This window comes from Solanum verrucosum, unplaced genomic scaffold (assembly GCF_900185275.1).
Source record: "Solanum verrucosum unplaced genomic scaffold, falcon-dt-bn FXZP01000261.1, whole genome shotgun sequence".
NCBI lineage: Eukaryota > Viridiplantae > Streptophyta > Magnoliopsida > Solanales > Solanaceae > Solanum > Solanum verrucosum.
Genome location: NW_026019969.1, coordinates 11193969 through 11218078, shown reverse-complemented (window position 1 = coordinate 11218078; position 24110 = coordinate 11193969). Strand labels below are relative to the sequence as shown.

The following is a 24110-nucleotide window of genomic DNA, read 5'->3' as shown; positions in this document are numbered from 1 at the left end:
GTGTCTTTTTGAAATCTGGAACAACTTCAAGTATCACTTAATGTTTTTTTCTCAAAATCTAATTTACTTTCGTAAACTATGTGTTAGATCAAAATTTAACAAATTCAAAAGGAATGAGTAATAAATAGCTCATACAATGACATATTTATTATTTAACTAAATAATAAATATGTAACTAAAAATCTTGTTAGCTTTTGGTTGAAAGCTAACAAAACATATTTATTATTTAACTAAGTAATAAATATGTAACTAAAAATCTTGTTAGCTTTTGGTTGAAAGCTAACAAGATAGTTATAATGATAGTTGCATTGTGGCTTATTATATATAGATATACTCACCCTGTGAATTCCAGTACTCTTTTTAATAATAATAATAATAATATTTATTATTTAACTAAATAATAAATATGTAACTAAAAATCTTGTTAGCTTTTGGTTGAAAGCTAACAAAACATATTTATTATTTAACTAAATAATAAATATGTAACTAAAAATCTTGTTAGCTTTTGGTTGAAAGCTAACAAGATAGTTATAATGATAGTTGCATTGTGGCTTATTATATATAGATATACTCACCCTGTGAATTCCAGTACTCTTTTTAATAATAATAATAATAATACTAAATAAAAAATACACCCCCTCGTTTGACTAGGTTCAAACATATCCATCTTATTACAAGTCCATAATTCTATCACTATATTAAAATATATATTTAGTGACTATAGTTTTTTCTTTCGATGGTAGTATTTATTATCATAAAAATATATAGGATGTAGCTAGAATTGACTTAATGTCATTGATTCATTGTATTCAGAATCGCTAAACCTTCTAACGACATTATACTAATGTCACTAAATATAATATAATGACAATTATATAATTAGGGCAAAATCCTGCCTTCTTTTTCTTTTTATGTTATGGAAATGGGTCCTATTAAATATCAACAAATAATCGTACGCTATTTCTAATTTGATACAATTACTGTCTTCTTCTTTTTCTGTTTTGAAATCATTTATTAAAATAGCGTATATTCGTTATTTTTATGATAGAGCTGTTCATATAGCGTACTAACACGTTTTTTTACTACCAATTAATAATTTTAGTGGAGAATGATTACGACAAAATCTCATGCACTTTGTTTATTCTTTATTTTGTCTAGAAAATTGTATTTCCTCAATATAGTATATCAAGTTAATTCCCACTTTAATAATTTACTCAATTCGACTTCGACCTAACAAATTATTAAATCAAGTTGTTCGTGATTCACGCAAATAATTAACTCAATCAAAACATGAACGATGTCCATAATCATTTATTATATTTAAAAAAACAGTTTTTCACCTAAACCGATTAAATTATTTTATTTAGCATATATACCAAAAAAAACTTTTTAAAAGGAAGATTTACCTATTTTTGTGCTGCTATGATGATCTTTTTCATTGCGTTTTCTCAAATTTCATGGGTATATATATCTTTTATTTTTCCATCTTCATAATCACATATTTTTTTTATGATTGTCTGAAAATAACACGCGAGGTTATTGCAAAATTAATCTGTTTCTTCTATTCTAATACTCCCTCAGTTACTTTTTATAGGTCATTCTTACTATAAATAGTTGGTTCATAATACTTGCTATTTCATAAAATCAATGCATAAATTACAATATTCTTCCTATTTTACCCTTGTGAGTTATTACTTGAAAATATATATTTGAGCAATATAGAAAAGCTAAGTAAATAATTCATGTTCATTGGTTAAATTAATTAATCAAAATAAATTAATTCATATTCATTAATTGAAAACTTGAGTTAAATTTTTTTAAATAAAGATAGAATAATAAACTTACTTAGTTTCTTGGTGCACGTAAAATCTAAAACGGTGACATATAAATAGGAACAGAGGGAGTAATAATTGAATAGAGTTACGTTCACCCCTTCCCTAAGTTACTTTTGGGATCATTAATACGAGTAACTTAATAATTAAGTCATGGTTTGGCCGGCCCACTTGTTAAGTATACCGAACATAATGCACTTTCAAGTCTAGATACATGGGAGACGGATGTTATTTACAGTATCGAATTTATCTAAATTCAATATTTTTAGTGTGGTGTATAAATATGAGTAAAAATAAAATTGTAGATATAAATGTATAATTCTAAGGATGGGTGTTGTTTATGGTATCGACTTAACTATATGTTGATGGCTTTAAAAAGGATGGGCTGGTACTAGACACTTATTAAAGTAACATGGAACAAGTATTTTGACTCTATAGTTTATACACTATCTATAGTTTTATTTATATATACCAAGACTTGTAATCCAAAGATAATTGAATAGATCAATTTTTTGTCTGAAGAAAAAATTGGTACCTCCTTATATATAACATTTATATATTGGAGACTTGTAATCCAAGGATAATTAAATAGATCAATTTTTTGTTTGAAGAAAAAATTGGTACCTCCTTATACAACATTTAATTTTTGATAACGATGTTATTCAAGTCAACTTTGTACTGAACAATTACTTTTCGAATCAGTTATTGATGCAAATTAAGTCATGGTTTGGCCCACTGGCTTAGTTGACATAGCCTACTATCTATAAATTTTAGTATTAAGTTAGGACTTAAGAGGAAGAAAATGTAGTTGATCGACATAAATAAAAAGTGAACCGAACATAATGCACTTTCAATTCTAGATACATTCCGTTCAAGTTTTTAATAGAAAGTATAAGCCAAAAGTCTAAGCCTATACCATTACATAATATCTTTTTTATTGAATTCCACATAGATAATCAGTTAATGGGCAGGTTTTTGAAGTATGAATAATCATCTAAATGTACCAATTTGTAATATCGATTTTTTTTTTATAGAAAATATTATTTTCTCTTTGATTGGCCTTACATAATGTAAATTTAATTTAGTTAGGATCCAATAATTAATCATTTCCGAATAATTAAAACATCAAAAAGTAGATACTCAGTTGAGCCCGAAGGAAGTTAATTAATGTACTAATTCGTTAGAAGTCTTCGTTTTCACTTAAATTAAAAGTGGTACTCCATTGCTATCTAAGGGAGCTTTTACATAATTGTTTGTGATAAATTTTTGAGTTAATTGAATTAAATAAATACTAATTTTATTAATGAATTTTTTTGTTAAATTGCAAGATGTTAATTTGTAACTCTCATAAATGAATTGATCGTTAAGCAACTACAAAGTTGACCATCCCTTCTAAGAATTATCCTGTAGATATTGATGCTTTCTCCTGTTGAATGTCCTCGAAAAATTATGTAATCATCATATTTATAGTTGTAGGGAAATATTATGCGTTTTGCTTGTGATTGATCACCACTTTATTTTATTTTGAATACTTTGACAACTTTTGTTTGATCATTGTTTTGACCGGCAATTACCACCTTATTTGAATATGTGGCAGCATCCCTTTGATCTTTATTGATCGGGATGTCAAGTCATCTTGACACGTAACATAAATTTAAGTCCACAAAATAGATATTGAAATTTAAATTTAATAAAATTGATTTATTTAATTGTACAGTTCAATTAACCAATCAACCCAAATAAACATGAATTTAACTCAAATTTTATATGAATTAAGACCCAATAAATTCAGGGAGAAAACAAAACTAGACAATTTTTAAATAATTATTCCAAAACATGGCATCATCAACTCATTATCAATTATGACATATAAAATATTAACCCAAATAACGGATTATATATTATAATATAAATGAGGATCAATTAATATATATATACCAATAAATATGTATTTAATAAACCTTATTTATAAAAAAAATACTTTCAATTTAATAAATTTATACCATGATTTATCACATAAATTTATTTTTTAAAATATTAATCCAAAAATTATGTTTATTCCATAAAAGTACATGTTATATTTTAGATATAAAAAACTTATACCATAGTATATATTAGAAATATATATTCATATTTAATAAATAATTTTTTAAACAAAAAAAGAACTTTCGACATAATAATTTATACCATGAGTATTTATTTCATAAATTTATACAACAAATATAACAATAATACAAAAATAATGACATATTTTAGATATAAAACTTAAAAAAAATATGACAATAATCTATATATTTATATCATAAAAATACATGGTACATCTTAGATATAACAAGTTTATACCATATATATTACAAATAAAATTGTGTATGTAATAATACTATTAATACTAATTTTACATGAAAATGAGCAATGATATTAAAATCAATAATATATATATATATATATATATATATATATATATATATATATATATATATATATATATATATATATATTATTGATTGTAGTAGATATAAAATATTACTTCGTATAAATTATTACTCATTTTTGTTTAAGAATGGAAAAGAATTACTTAATTTAAGGTAAACTGATATTTACTATAGAATTAAATTAAGTATATTAATTATTTCTTCTGATTCTTAAGAAAATCTATAGACATAAAGTAAAAAATAAATAAAAATCACTTCTACAGACTACAATATTGAAGAAATACTACTATATTTATAAAGTTAAATCTTTAGAACAATCTTATATTTTTTTATAAAATTTATTTGTTCACAATAATGTAATAAACTGTAAATCTAAGCAGCCGCCAACCAGCCATTTTGAATCTCATTAAGAGAGTTAGCAGCCATGAAATTTGCCACTTAATGAGAAATTAATTGATGATTGACATAAAAAAATATTTATGAAAAATGTTCTTTTGTCAAAGTGATAGATTACTAATTAAGTGCAATGTAAATATATAATAAAAAAATGGATCAAACCTTATTACCTGGCGTCGTTTGGTAGAATGTATTAGAAAATATAATGCACGCATTAGGTGTGTGTATTAGTAGTACCTTGTTTGATACACTTTTTCATGTCATGTATAACTAATGCATCCAAGGAGTTGTGTATTACTAACCAAGGAATTCTAGGTATTAGTAATACATAGCATTTTAACACTTGCATTAGATTAAATAATTATAAAACTACCCTTAAAGCCTTTTCATTTTCTTTGTTGTCATAAGTTTCTCATTTTGACTTTGATTTGCTTTTTAGTGTGTTTTAATTTATTGGTGTTTTAATAGGCTTTATGACCTCTTAATTTTATTTTTATTTTTAAATAAAAAATTAATTTCAATATAATTTAATCACAATTTTTACTATTGTGACGATAAATTTGATTAAAAAAAATTATTTGCAAACTCTTGACAAAAATATTTTGACGCAATAGTATAACTATTTAATATTATTTATGAAAAGAAGAAGAAGAAGAAGAGTTAATAGTGTTTTAGCAAAGAAATCTTTTTTGATGTTTTAGCAAAGAGCTTTGTTGCAAAGGAAGTGTACAAATAAATAAAGTGTGAAGGGTATTTTTGTAAACATATATTTTTAATAGAAATTATGTAAGATTTGTTGTTTCTAATACATCAAACCAAACAATGTATAAGAAATAATGCTTGCATAACTAATGCAGACATTACTAATGCAAACACTACTAATGCAAGCATTAGTAATGCACCCTATTTTGCATTGTTCTTATACACTCTACCAAACGACCCCTTAAATGTTATAGAGCCATATTGGGAGGTTTGGTTTTGAAAGTCAATTTCTCATATAGCTTTACGGCATTATTCTTTAGTAACTCTTAATTTACTTTCTAAATAGGGAAAAAAGTTTTTAAATATCTTTAACACATTAGAAATGATTCAAAAATCTTCTCTTTCACTTACGTCGGATCAATACACATTAATTGAAGCAAGAACGATTATAAAACGAGAGGTGAAAAATGATTTAATTGCACTAAGTATTAATTTAAATTTGATATTGTGTTAGGTTGGATCATCGAGGGATCGGGTCCTTTTGAGTTGAGTTAGAATTCTATGTGGATTAGTTATTTAAATATATATATCATATAATTTTACCTTTTATGGAGGGATAATATTAAGATTGAAAATAACGTTAGAGCAAATTTGATCCAGTAGAAGAGAATATTTTTTTTGTTTCTAAAGTCTTTTCTTCTTAGCATCTTTTAAAGTCTTTTCTAATTAGTTAAGGACATTTACGAAAGACAAAGTTGATCCAATAAATAGAAGGGAGAGATTTTAAAGTTATTTATAATACATTAAAGACACTTTTGACACTTTTTATTTTTTCATATAAATAATGAAGCCTAAACCTAATCAAGGGTTAATTTTGTCAATACTCAATAGCATACTCTTATTAGTAAACTGATAATCAAAGGACGAAATTGCAAATAAAATAATTGTATTCACGTCTTTTGAGTTTATATAAACACCCTGTTTTCCTTAATCTTCCTTCATCAATTCATAAGCAAAACAAAATTGAGAAAAATCTCCATCTCTCTCTAGACCTTCCTCTAGAGAGAGAATTTATATATATCAGTGAGTGAGAGGATTTAAGAAGATTTCTTCTTCTTTATTTCTGCAAAATCTGTAATTAATTAATAATGGAAGGAAAAAAATTTGCAGTTCTATTATGTGCAGAGGATTCAGAATACGTGAAGAAGAAATACGGTGGTTATTTCGGGGTTTTCGTGAGAATGCTGGCGGAGGAAGGGGAAACGTGGGACTTTTTCCGGGTGGCTCATGGCGAGTTTCCGACGGATGATGAGATCGGAGAATTCGATGGATTTGTAATCACCGGAAGTTGCAATGACGCGCATGGTAATGATTTGTGGATCTGTAAGTTACTCAATCTGCTCAAAAAAATTGATTCAATGAAGAAGAAAGTTTTGGGTATTTGCTTTGGACACCAGGTATTTCTTTTTATCCAAAAACTCTATTTTTAATCTCCGTTACTTTTTTTTCATTTCAATTTATTTGTCTCATCACATGGGCATGTCTATAAAAATCACAAAATTAATAAATATTTTATGAACCTTCTTTTACCGTAAAAATCACACAAATAAATTGAGACGGAAATGGAAGGAGTATCTTCTTTTAAGGCGTATTTTGAGTGTTGAAATTTGTTCTAAATTCGTTTACTTACAGCTGTCTTGGGTCTCTAGTTTTTCGTTTGCTGTCTTTTCCAATTGTCACCAACGCACTTTTAATGCTTTGTTCTAGTACGTTTCATACGTGGCTTATTACTACCTTTATTCATAAAGTATAACAAAAATATTCTTCAAAACTAATTTCACTATATATAAGTAATACTATGAAGGATGGATAAAATAATTTCGAAATTAATTAATATTTATAATCAAATACAAAAATAAAATAAATTCACATTTCATTTTGAAATTGTTATTCTTATTCCACCGACCAAGCTACCTAACTGTATAGAATCTTACGTACATTTTTGTACATTAATTTAGGTAATTGTTATTTTTGTAACTCTTTTCTGTGCTATGCGATTGTCTAATCCTAGTTGAGATATAATATTTTATATGAAAATATGCTAAGTCTGTTAACGTATTTGGACAAATTGGCAATGTTATTTTAATAGTTGTAATTTCTGTGTTATGAAGTCATGTCTTAATTCTTCTCTCCCATCTATAGGAAAAGATAAAAATTGCCTAATTCTTTTTTGGCATAATATTCGTAACTTTGGTTTCAACCATATAACCTTTAATTTTGGATGTGCACAAATAGACACTTACTTATTTGGTGTGAGAGATAAGTATAAATAGTACTAGGATAAAATTTAGATGTCTTGTTTGTGATAACTTATTCCACTATTTATAGCATAGTGATAAGATAAGTTATTTCATATACATGGTGGGATAAGTTATCCCAGGATAACTAGCCTATGATAGTTTATCCTGGGATAACTAGTTTCCAATCAAACGACCCCTTAAACCTATATAAAATTGAACAAATAAACAAAGTTGTCCTACATGACAAATTTGTTTTTTACATGGCGTCTTATGTGTATTATGTCACGTAGGGACACTTGTGTCTACTTATTCAATTGTATACAAGTTTAAATGTCTATTTGTATCACCCAAAGTTGGAGGACAGAAATGTCAATTGAAATCAAGTTAAAAGACGTATTTATGTATTATATAAATCTTCTTTAATTACTACTTCCTCAATTCATTTTACTTGTTCATATTTCATTTAATATATTTTTAAAAATAAAATAATAAACTAACTTTTTAAAACTCAAAAACTCATAAATTTAAAATTCGAAACTACTACATGGTTGGACCATAGTGGTTCAAAAGCAAAAAGATTTGTGAATGAGAATTGGGACCATATGCCAAAAACTGAGTGAAAAATTGGAAAACATGTTGGTATTATTCTGGCTTAGAGTTAGTGAAATTTGGATAAGTGCCGATTGAGTTTTGATCCCCACTTTTCATATGTGGATCCAAATTAAAGACAGCCCATGTATTTTGGGATTCTTTCTCTCATGTTTGAGGCACATATCTGTATTCTTGTCAACCAATCTTACTTAGTCACGTGTTCGTCTTTAATTTTTTAACTTTTTTGTCATATACCGCTGTTATTTACATTTATTTTTTAGAATCACTACTTCACCTAACTATGTACTATAATTAAGTCTGACAAATGATAAATGCCGTCCAATTCAAAAAAAATCTGTCACTAAATCTAATTACGTATCTTCTAAGCCTGTGAGTTTCAATGTGTACTCCCTCCGTTCAATTATTCGTTCTACTTTTCTTTTATTGCAACTTCGGGTTTTTTTTGTACTTCGATATCATTTCAAATATATGTATTTTGTACTTCGATATCATTTCAAATATATGTTTTTTGTACTTCGATATCATTTCAAATATATGTTTTTTGTACTTTAAGTTGTGTTAACCAATAATAATAGTTAATTCTCCATAGCACGTGTCTGTTTGGATTGACAAAAAAGTTGCTCAAATTTACTTTTAAGTCATTTTTAGTTTTTGGAAATGTTTAACAAAGTTAATAATTACTTAAAAAAAAGTTTAAAACCACCCTTCGGGGTGGCCCAGTGACTTGGGCTTGGGACTTCCATGTTGGAGGTCTCAAGTTCGAAACCCCTTGCCAGCAAAAGCAAGGGTTTGTCTTTTGGGTCGAGTTCGTCGCACCGGGCTTGCCTAGTGCGGGTTACCTCTCCTATGTGGTTTGCGAGCTATTGCGTAGGAGCGAGAGTTTTATTCTATGCGCACTCAAAGGATAGCGGCTGCGGATTTCCCTTGTCATATAAAAAAAAAAGTTTATAACCAAAAATAGAAACCCCTCCCCCCCCCCCTCCCTTACTTTTAGTTTTTTAATTTAAAATCTACTTTTTTCAACCTAGCTATAAGTCTGATATAAGAATCTAAAAATAATAATAATATAATTGGTTATATTTTTCCGTTCAAGCTAAGATCCAATGTTTATTTATGTTATCTAACAACATGTCCTACTTGTTACTAATATATATTAATATGATTTGCATATGAGAAGGATTAGATCAAGAGAGAATTAATTAATAATTAAGTAGAAAGATAAGTTTGGGTTGTACGTGGCACATAGCCGACCTTGTCGGTGATATTATTCCAACCTCCAAATCCAACATCACCCACCAAGATAGAAAATTAGAGGGCATTAATGTTCCATCCATTGTCCAAAGTCTGTATGGGAGCCTGGATTAAATTCAAATCACTCACTCTCAACAGGATTTTTTTCCAAGACTCAAACGAGTCACACATTTTCAATAGAATTTTCTGCATATTCAGGATTAAAACACGAAATATTCAATTAAAGGGGGACCACCACACTACTAATTATTGTTGTCTTACTATTACAACGTAATATTGTAGCCTCTTGGAATTTTTGACATATTATATGATGCAATTTGATTTTTATCATTTTTTGCTAAATTTTCTTTGGCTGATTTCTTTTCTTGTAGATATTAGGACGATCATTGGGTGGCACTATAGAGAGAGCTACTAATGGATGGGACATTGGTGTCACTACTGTTAATTTATCAACGTCCAAGCAATTCAACTCTCTCAAATTACCTGCATTTTTGCAAGTTATCGAGTGTCATCGCGATGAGGTTTGTACCAAATTCCCCTCTTGTTGAATACTAATTTAGTACAAAAATAGCTAAAAATGTGTAGGTTGTTCTTTGGAATTAGATCCGTGAACTTCCACCGAAGGCAGAGGTAATGGCATGGTCCAACAAAACTGGAATTGAGATGTTTAGATATGGTGATCACATCATGGGTATTCAAGGTCACCCTGAGTACACCAAAGACATTCTTCTCCATCTCATTGATCGTCTTCTTCAACACAACCTTATTGAGGTAATAATCTAAAACATAAATATACCATCATATAGTACCAATTACAAGGGCAGAGTTACAGTTCTGCTTACAAAATTCACTTGATATGCATAAATGATTTAATCTAGAACTAAGTAAGTTGTCTTTTTGAGTATTCAAAATCCATGTCATGTTAGTGGTCCTATTGACATTTTCAATGTATTAAATACTTTATCTAGCTGACCCTACTAGTAAGTGTGCCAAATGACGTCTTGAACAGTCAATGTGTCACATGTTTAGAGTGTGTTATATATTGTGCCATGATTGATTGATATTATTAAAATTTTCATGTGAAATAGTTTAGTATGTCAATTATAAAGCTTTGACTTAATGTTAAATTTTGTTGTAATATAGGAGAGCATGGCTGATGTGGCCAAGGCAAAGGTTGAAGAGCGTGAGCCAGACAGGGAACAATGGAAGAAATTATGCATTAGCTTTCTCAAGGGTAAATTGTGATGGCAATTTATTAAAGGCTATTGGAATTGGTCAAAAAGTGTAAATAGGAGATTATGGTGTTAGATGAATTTTTAGACTGTTTTGGACTTAGACATCGATTAGATGTCATTATCAAGAATTTACTATTAAACTTTAACTAATGAAATTGATAATTAAGTTCAATTGCAATTGAATTATTTTGATTTCATTTACTAGCGTCTCTTAATTTGTGTATTTTATCGTGATTGACCAAAAATATGTAACAAGTTTATAGTTCAGTTCATTTAATTTTTATTTCTTTATTTACTCTTTTATAAAAACTTTTAAGTTAACTAGTGAAACATTTTTGTTTTGTATTATGGATACATATAACATATATTATACACCAAATATATTTTTTTTAAGAATATTTTGACAATAGTTCCTGGATTAATTGAGATTACATATTAATTCAATTTTTAAATGAATTGAATGGGATAGATCATATTTTTATGAGATAATTCTATCATCCGATCAAATAAACATTTACTAATTACTTTACCTATATTCCTTTTCTGAGAATCTTGGTTAAAATGCCCATTCAAGTCTTCTATATATTCTAACTAGTGAGGAAATCTCATAAGTTATATATTTAAAATAATATTAATCAAATAATTTAAATTTTTAGCAATAATAAACTTTATATTTGTGGTAATAAATTATCTTATTAAGCATGAAATGAATATGTGATAAATACTATTACATTGTAAATTTTAAATGGTGTTAATTAAACAATTTTAAATTTTTTATCCATAAAAGTTACATATATTTGTATGGTGATTTCATTCTTTCTTTTTAAAAAATTTGACGTGATGGATCCCTATTAGGATCGCTATAATTAAAAATAGGTTTGATTAACTGTTAAGCCAATTATAATGGACTCTAAAGTGATAGGTAAAAAAAATAAATTTAACACTAAAGTGGGTAGCCTAAATAGGTCCTATAATTTCAAAAAATTACTGACTACCTTTTTTCTCTTGATAAATAATTAAATTATAGTGAAGCAATGAGAAGCTTTTTTTTTCTACCGAAAATATGTTGAAGTTGCTCAACTTTAGCAGGGGCCCACATGAAAAAGGGTTAAAACTACATAGGAGGTGCCTTTTTATCTATTACGAGAAATGTTCATACAATATAGCATATAGTATAATATAATTAAAGCTTAAAGCCCTCAAATGAGAAGCCTTAAATGACCAAAAATGCCCCTTAATTTATTCTTAATCCTAAGAAACACATGTCGACAGTGCCCTGACTGCTTGATGCCTAACTGCCACTTATATAATAAGAGAAAGTACTCTAGTTTATTTGTGATTTAAAATGTAATTAATTGTGTGATATTAGTCGTTCTCATCTTTAAAAGATTGTAAATAACTTAATTGAGAGGGTAGAAGAAGAATAGTAGCAAAAGAAGAAGAAAATACCATTTGAAAAAGATTTTGAAACAAAATAAATAAATGAAAGAATGTCATTTTACTAATTAAAAACTTAAATGAACCTATCAGCCAATTTTTCTCCTCCGCATTTTAATCTTTTTACTGTGTTAGAACGGATTCATAATTTAAGTTTATAAATTCTACAATAATTTATAGCTAATATACACTTAAAACATAAGTTCACATTCATAATTCATACGATTATAAATATCTAATAAAATTCGTTTGATTGACGATGTTAATTGATTTCATCAACCCGAATTATGTGGCTATGTAATACGTCTTAAACAACAAAATCTAAAGTGACTACGTGGTATGATTTTTCTAGAAATAAAATTTTATTCAGGGTCAAACAAGTTCATCTTATTCATTCAAAAAAAAAAGTCAATTTTTTTTCCTTTTTTAGTTTAGAAGATACTACAAATTGAAAATTTGTTGTGACCCTTTGATTATTTGTCCGTTTTAATAGTTAATTATTTAGTTTATGTTAAGACTAATATATTTGTTGGTTTATAAGTTGCAGTATTAGCTAGATTATCATATAATCTAATATTAAACTATTGAAATGTCTTTTCAACTATAGTATAATGGTAGTGACAAATATTGAAATGATATTAATTACTTACTTATTATTGCTATTGTTATTTCATTAATTATTATGATTTTCCTTAGCAGTTTTATTATGATTCCCCTACTAATAATATCTAATTCTTTGATTTTATTATTAGTTGTTATTTCTTTTGCTTTAGTTATTGTATTATTATTGCTATTGTTATTTCATTAATTATTTTCAATATGGCTTATTCACTATTTTATTTTATTTTGATACATGATTTGATATGTTTTGCTAAGTCAAGAGTCTAACGAAAATATCTTCTCTACCTTCACAAAGTAGGGGAAATGCCTACTTGTGAAATTGCACAAATTTGTTATTGTAATTCTAAGTTTCGATATATACTGTACAATCGGAAAATAGTACAAGGCCTTCAATCATATGTTGTTGCGCTGTAGTTTGTTTTGTCGCTTATCCAAACATTTTATTGCAAGTAGTGTAAAATTTTGTTTGAAGTTCAGGTTATGAAGCAGAAGCAGGAATTTCATGAAAATATGGTTGAACTTGAGGGCAAAATCACTGAAACCAAGAACATGAGGGACTATAATAGTTACAGGCTTATAGCATTGCACCTCTATTATATTTTGCCGTTGGCTGTGGCGCATGGTAAACCGAAACACGTAACAAAACCATAAATTAAATCCAACGGACAACTCGATAGCTAAAATAAGTATTACTTAGAAAACATCTGAAGTTAACATATTTTGGAAGTCGACGAAGATCAAGATGTACATTAATTTTTATAGAAATAACTGCTTTCTTCTCCACACATCCTATATCTCACAATACTGCTGCCGCACAACACCTAAGGCCCTTCAGACGCTCAAAAACTTCTTTCATTTCTGGTCGTTCCTTTTGTTCATCATCCATACACTGTCTTGCAAGTTCTGTAAGTTTACGTCCATCCCGACGATCAAAGTAGGTATCATCCTCAAGACTTCGGTCGACATATGAACGCCTGTGCTTGTACTCATTCGCGGCCCACTTATCAATTTCACACCCTGTATATTTTTCCTTGTCAAGAGCCCTCTTGCTTAGAAGATTATAGAGCGAAATACCGAATGCATAAACATCAGACTTGACATTGTATGCAGCTGCAATCAATGTATAATATAAACATGGTTAGGGCAATCGAAAAAATAACTCAAATGGGATACATAAAAGGAACAATGAACTTGACAAAAATCAACAAATGCAAAGAATGTCCCACATCATAAACTACAAGTGAAACTACAACGAAAATTGCATGATGGAAATCAACAGGAAATATAATATATATTTATAATACCTTAATAACTATAACCTCTACGCAGTTCATATTTTAATCACTGCAGGTTGTCTCACACCAAACTAAGCCTAAATACTCTCCTATTAATTTGTGAAACTCAAGGTTATATGGTTAAATTGGAGCAAAAAGGAACAGAAGAAAAGGAAGGGGTGGGAAGGATTGTTCATTTTAAACACAAAACTCTGCAAAGTACAAAGTATTTGCCTCTTTTCCTTCTCTTTTCTTCCACATTCTTAGTCTCAAATATGTCAACTTCTATTAAAGCAAATATACCGAAACTGAGTAGAACATCAGCTCCTAAAGATCTCTACTGAGATAAGTCTTCAGCTCCTAAAGGTCGTGGGCACCTCTAAGAATTTTATTTTTTTTTACTTTCAGTATCATGTGCAATGAAAATAACACTAATTCTTTTGTTCTCTTTTATGATAATGGTGTCCGGACGAGTTTGCGCGCACCTTGACTATTTACCTGGTACCTATTACCTCCCACCGAAACACAAATACTGATAACTCACCCACCAAAAGCTTGGCCAGATGAGAAAAATCACCTACTGTTTTTGGCCTCTATTGGAATTTTAATCCAAGACCTCATCGTTCTCCTTCCACTTCATTGACCACTAGGCAACACACCCTTGGGTGAGACAACGAAAATAATAATAGTTCGTTAGTGTTATATTCGATGCGCAGATGTCTTTTCTACTCTCTGACCATGGCCGACTCAACAACATTGGAGGCCTAAAGCCAAACTTAAGAGAGGGGCCCTAATATTTAATTTTTTTCATTATATATACTTTTATTTAAAATCTACTTTTTTAGCTATTTTAGATGCGAAGTCATTAGGTACTGTTTTATAATCAATTTGTTTTAATAATTCCTTTTCAAATGATAATATAGCTAATTCATTCAATCTCTAATGAAACATTGTTGATCTTAAAGAAGATTTAATCAATTTTAATTTCGAAAAAACTTCTTTCGGCTGAGGCAACAGTTACAAGAACCGTTAACATTATTCTATAAGCAATATGTGTATTTGAAAAAGAATCAAGTCTTTTTGTTTGATAGGGTATTTTCATTAGATCATTATCTTCTACTTGTATTATTTTCCTTAACACTTTTAATTTAAAAAATAAATTTAAACCATTAATAGCAGAATAATTATTACGTGTTAAAGAAAGTTCAAGGTTAAGACAATATTTTTTAAAAATATTCTCATCATCTAGTGATCTCAATATTTTACCACTAAGGGCCCGTTTGGCCATGCGATATGGTATCATGATATGGTATAATGATATGGAATCATGAGATGAAATTGAAGGTTTGTTTGGACATACGATATGGAATTTTTGTGTTGTATATTTTCTCATAAACATAAAAATCCCATAAGTTGTAAAACTATTAAAATAGCCCCAATTGTTTATTCAATCTTATCAAATAAACAAAAATTATAAAATCGCATAATAAATTATTACAAAGTTATTTGTTCTTCAGTTAAATAATTGTTTCATCTAACTTTAATTTAATTAAAAAAATTGAACATAAATTGTACTTGATATGTTCATATCTCTCAACTACTCTTACAAATAACCTATAAAGTAGAAAACAAAATACATTAGTGAGTAAATATTAACTTAGAAGTTAAATGCACTAAGATAAAAATTAACAAATATCACTAACTTCTAACTATTTACAAGAAAAATCAATAGTTAAATATTATTGAATAACGAAATTTTAAAAAGTTACCACAAGTTTGAGTCAAAAACACTTCTAATAAAATTTAATCAAAAAAATTATAACTAGTCCACTTGACTAAATATTAATAACTAATTGATCAAATTTTCCTAAGTCCTCAATCAATTGGACTTGATATCCTTCAGTCACGTGAACGAACATTTTGCAAATACTAAGATTAAGAAAGTGCGGCACCGCCAATGAAAATTGTCTTTTATCAATATTATGCTTAGTCATAAGATTAAGACGTTTTTTTTTTATTATGAAAAATCAAAAAAGTATTACTCCCTTTGTTCTCATTTATATTCATCAAATGAATTTCTACTTTATCATTTATATTCACCAAATTTAAAGTGATAATAAATTTTATATTGGTGAGAATAATAAATTTTAAAAAGTAATGATGTGATTATAAATTTTATTTACATATGAAACAAATGGTTAGTAGATATAAATGTGGGGTTGTTTTAACAAAATATAAACTCATGGATCAATTATTGTATTAAAATATCTCAAATCATGATATGAAATCACATGGTGATTCCATATCATGGTTTTTAGAGAATATGATATCACCTCTCATGATATGGAATCATGAGATTAAATCAGCGTAAAATCGCATGTCCAAACGCTGATTTCATCTCACGACATCATATCGTGATATGATATCGCATGGCCAAACGCCTACTAAATAAGAAATCAAAAATATTTCCATATGCTTCAATTGGTTCAAATATATTTTGAAGTGAAAAAATAGTTTGATCTACTCTACATATATAAAACAATTAACTCTAAAAGATTCTTCAAGGGACTTTGTGATTTCGCTATCAATATTTTCATCAAAGTGTTTCTTACGAAATTCAGGTTTATTTTCATCTCATATGTAATTTTCCTAGTAGAAATCATAACACTCACAGTACATATAATTTTTTTCTAAAATAAAATGTATAAGTAATTATTTTTTAAAAATGGGGGGCTCAAAATATATGGAGCCCCAAGCGATGACTTTAGTGGCCTAGGGGTTAAGACGGCCCTATCTCTGAAGTGGGGAATGTGCACCTACTTTTTCATTCTCTCTGAATCTGAATGTCTCTCCGGCAAGGCATCTCCTAGGCTCAGCAGTCTTTTGGGATGGGGGAAGTGTGACTCTCTCTTTAGGAGATAAATCCTTTGAGATTTTAGACATTAGTGAAGGGGTATCCCGATGGTTCCTTATTACAGAGAAAAGCAAATGTTTTATCAGCAAGATTATGCTTGATGAAAGCAATCTCTGATAGGTATGTCAGTCTTTGAAGCAGGCATCAAAATGGAAGATGGGGAAGAAAGCAACAATTCATTTTACATACGGTGTACCCAATTTACAACATCATGAATAGGTGTTTCATTTGACTCGAGAAATGGAATGGGGGTGAAGAAAGCAGCAATCGCTCTGCCAGATGAAGAATTGCGACAATATCCAACAACTTTCACTAAGTTGGGATTGCCCCTAATCTTTGGAGCTTGCAAAAGTTTCAGTTCATCCTATACCAGCACAAGCAATTTTTCCAAGTAAGCATAAACTAAGGGTGTGTTTGGTATGAAGGAAAACATTTTTCGAAAAATGTTTTCCAATTTTCTCATGTTTGGTTGAGCTAAATGTTTTGAAAAATGTTTTCCAAATCAATTTATTTTCCTCAAATTTAAGGAAAATGACTTCCCTTCTAAACTTAAGGAAAACATTTTCCAAAAATCTCTTCCAACTTCAAATTACAATTATTTTTTTGTTGAAAAAATTAATTTATTTTGTCCCTACCCTCAAACCACCCCCAACCAACCCCCCCCCCCCAAAAAAATAAAAAAAATAAATAAAAATTTAAAGCTTATTTTTAAATTCAATTTTTTTACCCCACCCATTTCCAAAAAAATATTAAAAATTATTTTTAAAAGATATTTCTAATTTCAATTTTTTATTATTTTACCCCCTACCCACTACCCTCGCCCCCCCCAATCAACCCCCCTATCAGCCCCCAACCCCCTTCAAAAAGAAAAAAAATTAAGTTTGTTTTTGAAAAATATTTTCAACTTCCAATTTTTATTTTTTCATTCCGATCCTCGATCACCCACCCCTCTCTCCGGTCACCCCCCACCCCCACCCCCACCCCCAAAAAAAAAATTGAGTTTATTTTTTAAAAATATTTACAAATTCAAAATTTCATTTTTTCACCCTACCCTCGACCCCCCACCCACTCCTAACAGCACCCCCCCCCCCCCCCCCCCCCCCCCCCCCAAAAAAAAAAAATAATTTAAGTTTGTTTTTACAAAATATTCTCAACTTCAAAATTTCATTTTTTCATCCTACCCTTGACCCCCACCCCCCACCCACCTCCTACCCAGCCCCCCACCCACCCACCCCCACCAGCCCCCCTCCCCCCCACAAAAAATTTAAGTTTTTTTTAAAAAATATTTTTAATTTCAAAATTTCATATTTTTACCCCTAGAACCCCCACCCACCCACCCCCTACCAGCCCCCTACCCCCCTCCCGAAAAAAAAATAAAAAATTTCAAGTTTGTTTTTAAAAAATATTTTCAATTTCAAAATTTCATTTTTTCACTCCTACCCTCGACCCCCACCCACCCATCCCCTACCAGCCCCCCCCCCCCCAAAAAAAAAAATAAAAAATTTAAGTTTGTTTTTCAAAAAAAATTTCAACTTCAAAATTTCAATTTTTCACCCCTACCCTCGACCCACCCCCAACCCCCCCAAAAAAATTAAGTTTGTTTTTAAAAGCTATTTTCAATTTCAAAAATTATTTTCTACTCTAGTAAAAATAAAAGATATTTTTCAAAAATATTTTTCATTCATAAATCAAACACTAAAAATCTTTTTCGAAAAATATTTTCTACTCACCAATCAAACATGAGAAAATAAGTCAAAGTTCAACTTGTTTTTCAGGAAAACATTTTCTAGGAAAACATTTTCGTTCATACCAAACACACCTTAAGAGAACACTCAATCAATGTAAGGAAGCAAGAGAAAAGGGATGCACGCCACCAAATAGACACAAACCTCCAATCTTGGTAGTTCGTCGTCATGTATACGAATCCCATAGTTCCTTTCATCATCAACCGGAATCTTGACAGTGACATCCTTAGTAACTTTATCTTAATCAGAAGCAATAGGCATTTTCCCACGATAGAGCTTTCCAAAGTAGGTGAGTCCAATAAGATTCTTTGAAGAAAATTGACTGGTAAATCGACTGAGTTCCTCTAATGTGAATTCAAGAAGCTCATTCTCCACATGGAATTCCTCATTTGACTTGGGGCCAAGAGGATCATTCTTAACGGGACATTCCTCCTTTGACTTGAGGTCAAGAAAATCATCCTTCTTAACGGGGTATTCCTTACGTCCGCAAGGCAGGTTAAAGTATCCTGTAAAGAAGTGAGAAAGGTCTTACAGCATTATCATCAAGATTCACAGAACTCTATTGGAAACAACGAAACTATATCATCCTAACAACTATAACTTTTGTAATCTTTTATTCACTTTTGGAAACAGGCGAAAATGAATAAGCTAATTGCAATCCTTAGCCAAAGCAGCTTTTCAATTTTCAAAAAATGTCTTATCTATAGAACTCCATCCTTACTTTTAATTCTATAATATAATTTAGTTCTTACTGTTATAGTTTTTAAAGCTGGTTAGATGATTGAATTTTAGTCCCTCCTCCAAGGGCTACAAATATGGTTTTGGGATGAATTTAATAGCGAATGCACCAAATGAAAACCTAGTTGTTTTCTTTCTTCTCTTAGTTAAGTTTGGGAATCGCTACAATCTATTTTGTATCTTACCTACAGGAAGCATACAATGGGAAAAAAAGAAAAAATTGCAATTCAAAATTATACTATACACATCGAAACCCTAGATAAACAAATAAAACGGTATGCATAACCTGAGGTATAGAGATGAATGGGATATATATACCAACACATTTCCGGCGACGGCGAGCCATTAATTCTTTTTCAGTTAGAAAGCAGGGAAATTTTCAAAAAGAGTGGTTAAGTAGCAAACTATTAATTCAAATTAAATGTTTTAGCCGTAGTTTATTTTAATTGTAATTCGCAGCAAATATTCCTTTTTTTGCCATTTGATTCGGTATACAATTAGCCATTTTTGGTATACAATTAGTCATTTTATACATTTCGATATAAAATTTGTTTGTGTTTGTATAAAGTGAGAGAAAAATGTATATACAAATATAAATACATATATTTTCGTGTTATACACTTATAATTATACAAATATAAATTTTATTATGCAAATTACAATGTATAAATAAATTTATATAAAACTGAACAATTTGTATAAAATTAAATGTTTGTAGCAAATTATACAAATCAAAAGCTCCATAACAAACATAAAATTTGTTATGGAGCGCAATTATACAAACTATAGCTATAACATACAAATATGATTTTTATGTTTGTTATATGTGAAAGTTGTTCTACTAATTTATCGGCACTTGGGTAAGCAATTTTATTTGATGACATCATATATATATATATACTAGATAATTTAAGTCCCGTGATACGGGCCCAATACAATGAAAGGCCCGTTTATGAGCTCGATATTACAATAGTATATATTTATAATAGAAATTTAATTAGTTTTCAAAAAGAAAAATTATTATGACATTTTCAAATAAACATGATAAGAAATAATAATAAAATATCACATGCTCTAGTGATTATTTTAACATCATGTCAAATATATTTATTCGAATTAAATAATTAATTTAATGATATTCTTTTTCTATTTTATTTGAAAATTATTCAAGAGAATAGATTAAAATTATGAGTCTCAATAATCAATATATTAACAATTTTCATAAACTATATGAAGCAATAAAGTCTATTGATCCATCTATAGATTAATTTTGAATACACTTAAAATTTATTTTATAGGTGTTTAAGAAATAAAAATAATGACCTACTTAATGAAAATTAGAATGAATCAATCTCATTCTTTACAAAGTGATAAAAGGATGAAAAAAAAATTATGACTTTATATCTTGTCTGTATATTCATTAAAATTAGGAGAACAATTTAGTATAGCAAGGAAAAAAAAATTCTAAATTAATTTATAGACCTAATGAATGAATGTTTTACCTCAAATAATGAGAATTTAAAAATATTAACAAAAGTTAATATAATATATATATTCCAATAATTTAACATGAGGTAGTTAAAATAATAATTTATATAACTTGCTCAAAATGATTTTAACTGATGATAAAATAATAGTAATAAATAAATATATGTCTCTCAATAAATTATATAATTACATATATGCTACGTGAAGTTTTGAGATTATACATAAAAAGAGAAATCAAGTAAATTAGATACTTCAAAAATTATCTTTACAATCCAAAAATAAAAACAACACCATGAAATTGAAAAGTCTAAAGAGAACCAAAGGAAAGGACATAACATGCTCCGAAATTATAGGAATTTTTTTTTCTTGAAGAGTTTGTTCACTGGTTGCATTCCTTATGAATTAGGCCTTTTGAGAATTGCAATTGTGATTGATATTGGATTTAACATGTTAACTGGTCCATTATCATGTTCATTAGAGTGTTTATGGATCAATTGAATTTTGCTGAAAATTTGTTATATGGACAAGTCTCAGAAGTGATGTGTTCACTAAGAAATAGTGAATTTTACTTTTTTCTTATAATTGTTTTACAAAAATAAGGTCATTGTGTAGGGAATTGATAAAAAATGAAGTTCTTACCGTTGAAAAAAATTGCATTATTGATCTTCCTAATAAGAGATCTATACCGATGTGTGTAATGTTTAGGATGCAAATTAAAAATAAAGGGCGAGAAATTTATTGGTATAACACATGAGAGGGAGAGAATTGAGGAGAAAATGAAATGAAGAATGCGTCAGTGCCTATTTATTTCTGTCATAGTTAGTTCTAGAAAAATCTGATAATTTATAATTTATAATTTCTAGAATAATCATGTAACTTATGGAGGAAATTTAGCCACTTGAAAAAATATTTTGACAAATTTAAAAATAGAATTATAGAATTTTAAAATGAAATATATATGACATGACCATATTATCCTTGATTGTCCTCAACTTCATATTTCTATATAATAGAAAAATACCATTTTTTTACATTTTTTACAATAATTAATTAATATTATAATAAGTAAAAAAATAAAATCATAAAATTTATTATTAAAATTTTAGAGGTGAAACACAACCCCGGTGCTTAATTCATTTTTTATAATAGTTAACATAAGTAAACACATGTAAGATATTTTTAAACGAAAATTATAAATATTATATTCTTCCGATTAGTTGTTTTCTTGATTTTATAATAACTATTTGAAATTAAAATTAAAATTAAAAGTAATATTTAAAAAAAAATTGTGTTTGCCCAATATGACTCCCAACTCACTTAATAATATAAAACTTACATTTATATTTTTACATATGAACTCAACGTATATGCGTACCATTGGATGGATTGTCTAAATTCTATTATTGATGATTTCATCGATCGAAAGTCATATAACACTACAATAAATTTTTGCACATAATTGTTTTAATAAATTAGATATACACAAATTTAATAGATGCACATTTAACAAATATAATATGAAATTTACATCGAAAAGAATATTATATAACTTAATTTTGTTTATAAATGAATATTGTTCAAACATGAGAATACAAATACTATAATCATAATACAATGTTATTCAATGTTTAGAGAATGTTTCTCCACTTTTTAATTGTGTGAACATATTAAAATTTAATCAAATATGTAAAATATTATTTTGAAATATTTTGTTTAAAAGAATGAAGGAGGAGATTTCAAAAGTGTATCTGACCCACAAAAATGATCACATATTGAATCACTGACTTCAATCTCCTCCGAAACCAAACAATCAATAATAATTTAATCGACACGTATTAAAAATGGGGCCCCTCAAATTTGAAGCCTAAGACGGTTGCCTAGTTTTTAAAGGCATTGAGTCGCCCCTGGTCTTTTATTAATTTCCTCAGGATACATTTCATGGCTAGTTTGGTAATTGCCGAATTATCCCCTTTTTTGTTTGCAATAGTCCCCATTTGGTTCTCTCTGTCAGTCTCTTGGCCACTACAAGATTTTTTCTTTTACCATTTGATTTAACTCAATCGCTGATGTGAATATTACTTCCTTCTGTATTAGTTACTAAATCACTTTGACTAATTATTTGTAATAATACTACTCCCAAGCTAAATATGATATGGTGTCTATTAGTCAACCCAACTTTAGAAAATAAAAGATATTTTAGTTAGTATATACAAGTATACATAATCAGTAAGTTAAAAGCTTAGAAATATTACTTTGAAAGCTCTGTATATCTATGTATCCAGGGGTGTATTGGTTGATCCATTGCATTGATGGATCGACGGATCCAAAATCAGTTAACACTCCATTGAAACCCTGCATATAATTATTTTAATGAATTACCTATTTAAAACAACAATTATACAGTGAAAATTTTACCTCATCAACAAGAATGTTGCCGATCTTAAAATTTGTACAAATAAGATCCGGTGGTGCAAATGCTGCAAACCCAATGCAGCGCCAGTCAAGGCTTTCACAATGTTTCTCCAACCTAATACTAATATAGAACAATAGGATAGAGAGGTTAAATCGGACTAAAAAGAACTGTGTTAATTGCGAGCAGATGCAGAACAATAATATAGAACAATAGGATAGAAAGGTTAAAGCGAACTAAAAACAAACTGTAGTAATTGCTTATAATGTTGATTGATCCCTTATAATGTTGTCCCGCCAATTTAAAATCACATAAAAGTCTTAAACAAAATCAAATATATTAGCATGATTAAAAACATAAAAGCATAACTTAAGCACAAATGATTTGGCTAAATTCTCATAGTGATACTATGATTTATAAAAATAAATATCAATTCTAGTTAATAAGATTTTAGCTATTTGTTTGTGATATATTATGTTGGATATTATTATAATTTTTTTTGTTATTAATATGAATATTTCAGAAGTTGAATTAAAAGTTCTAAAATATTTATTATAATAAGTGGATAGTTTTTTTTATTTATTAAATTTTTACATTTTTATAATAATTAATTAATATTATAATAAGTAAAAAAATAAAATCATAAAATTTATTATTAAAATTTTGGAGGTGAAACACAACCCCAGTGTTAATTCATTTTTTATAATAGTTAACATAAGTAAG

At 28.4% G+C, this 24110-nt stretch overlaps 1 protein-coding gene and 1 pseudogene across 1 annotated transcript; one reads left to right on the top strand and one right to left on the bottom strand.

The window, feature by feature from the left end:
• The first annotated feature begins 6357 nt into the window (after positions 1-6357).
• Positions 6358-11041, top strand: LOC125816263 (gamma-glutamyl peptidase 5-like). Its single transcript, XM_049495848.1, has 4 exons — positions 6358-6819; positions 9897-10046; positions 10129-10296; positions 10669-11041. The coding sequence occupies exons 1-4, from the start codon at positions 6511-6513 to the stop codon at positions 10768-10770; spliced, it is 729 nt and encodes a 242-aa protein (XP_049351805.1). The 5' UTR covers positions 6358-6510; the 3' UTR covers positions 10771-11041.
• A 2573-nt stretch (positions 11042-13614) lies between these two features.
• LOC125815028 (uncharacterized) lies at positions 13615-19835 on the bottom strand (annotated as a pseudogene).
• Between the last annotated feature and the right edge of the window lie 4275 nt (positions 19836-24110).

What these genes read in the sequence shown, in the direction of transcription:
- LOC125816263 (XM_049495848.1), top strand. Translation starts at nt 6,511, where the DNA reads ATGGAAGGAAAAAAATTTGCAGTTCTATTATGTGCAGAGGATTCAGAA. An exon ending in GTATTTGCTTTGGACACCAG is followed by an intron (nt 6,820 to 9,896) that starts GTATTTCTTTTT and finishes CTTTTCTTGTAG; the next exon opens with ATATTAGGACGATCATTGGG. An exon ending in TTCAACACAACCTTATTGAG is followed by an intron (nt 10,297 to 10,668) that starts GTAATAATCTAA and finishes GTTGTAATATAG; the next exon opens with GAGAGCATGGCTGATGTGGC.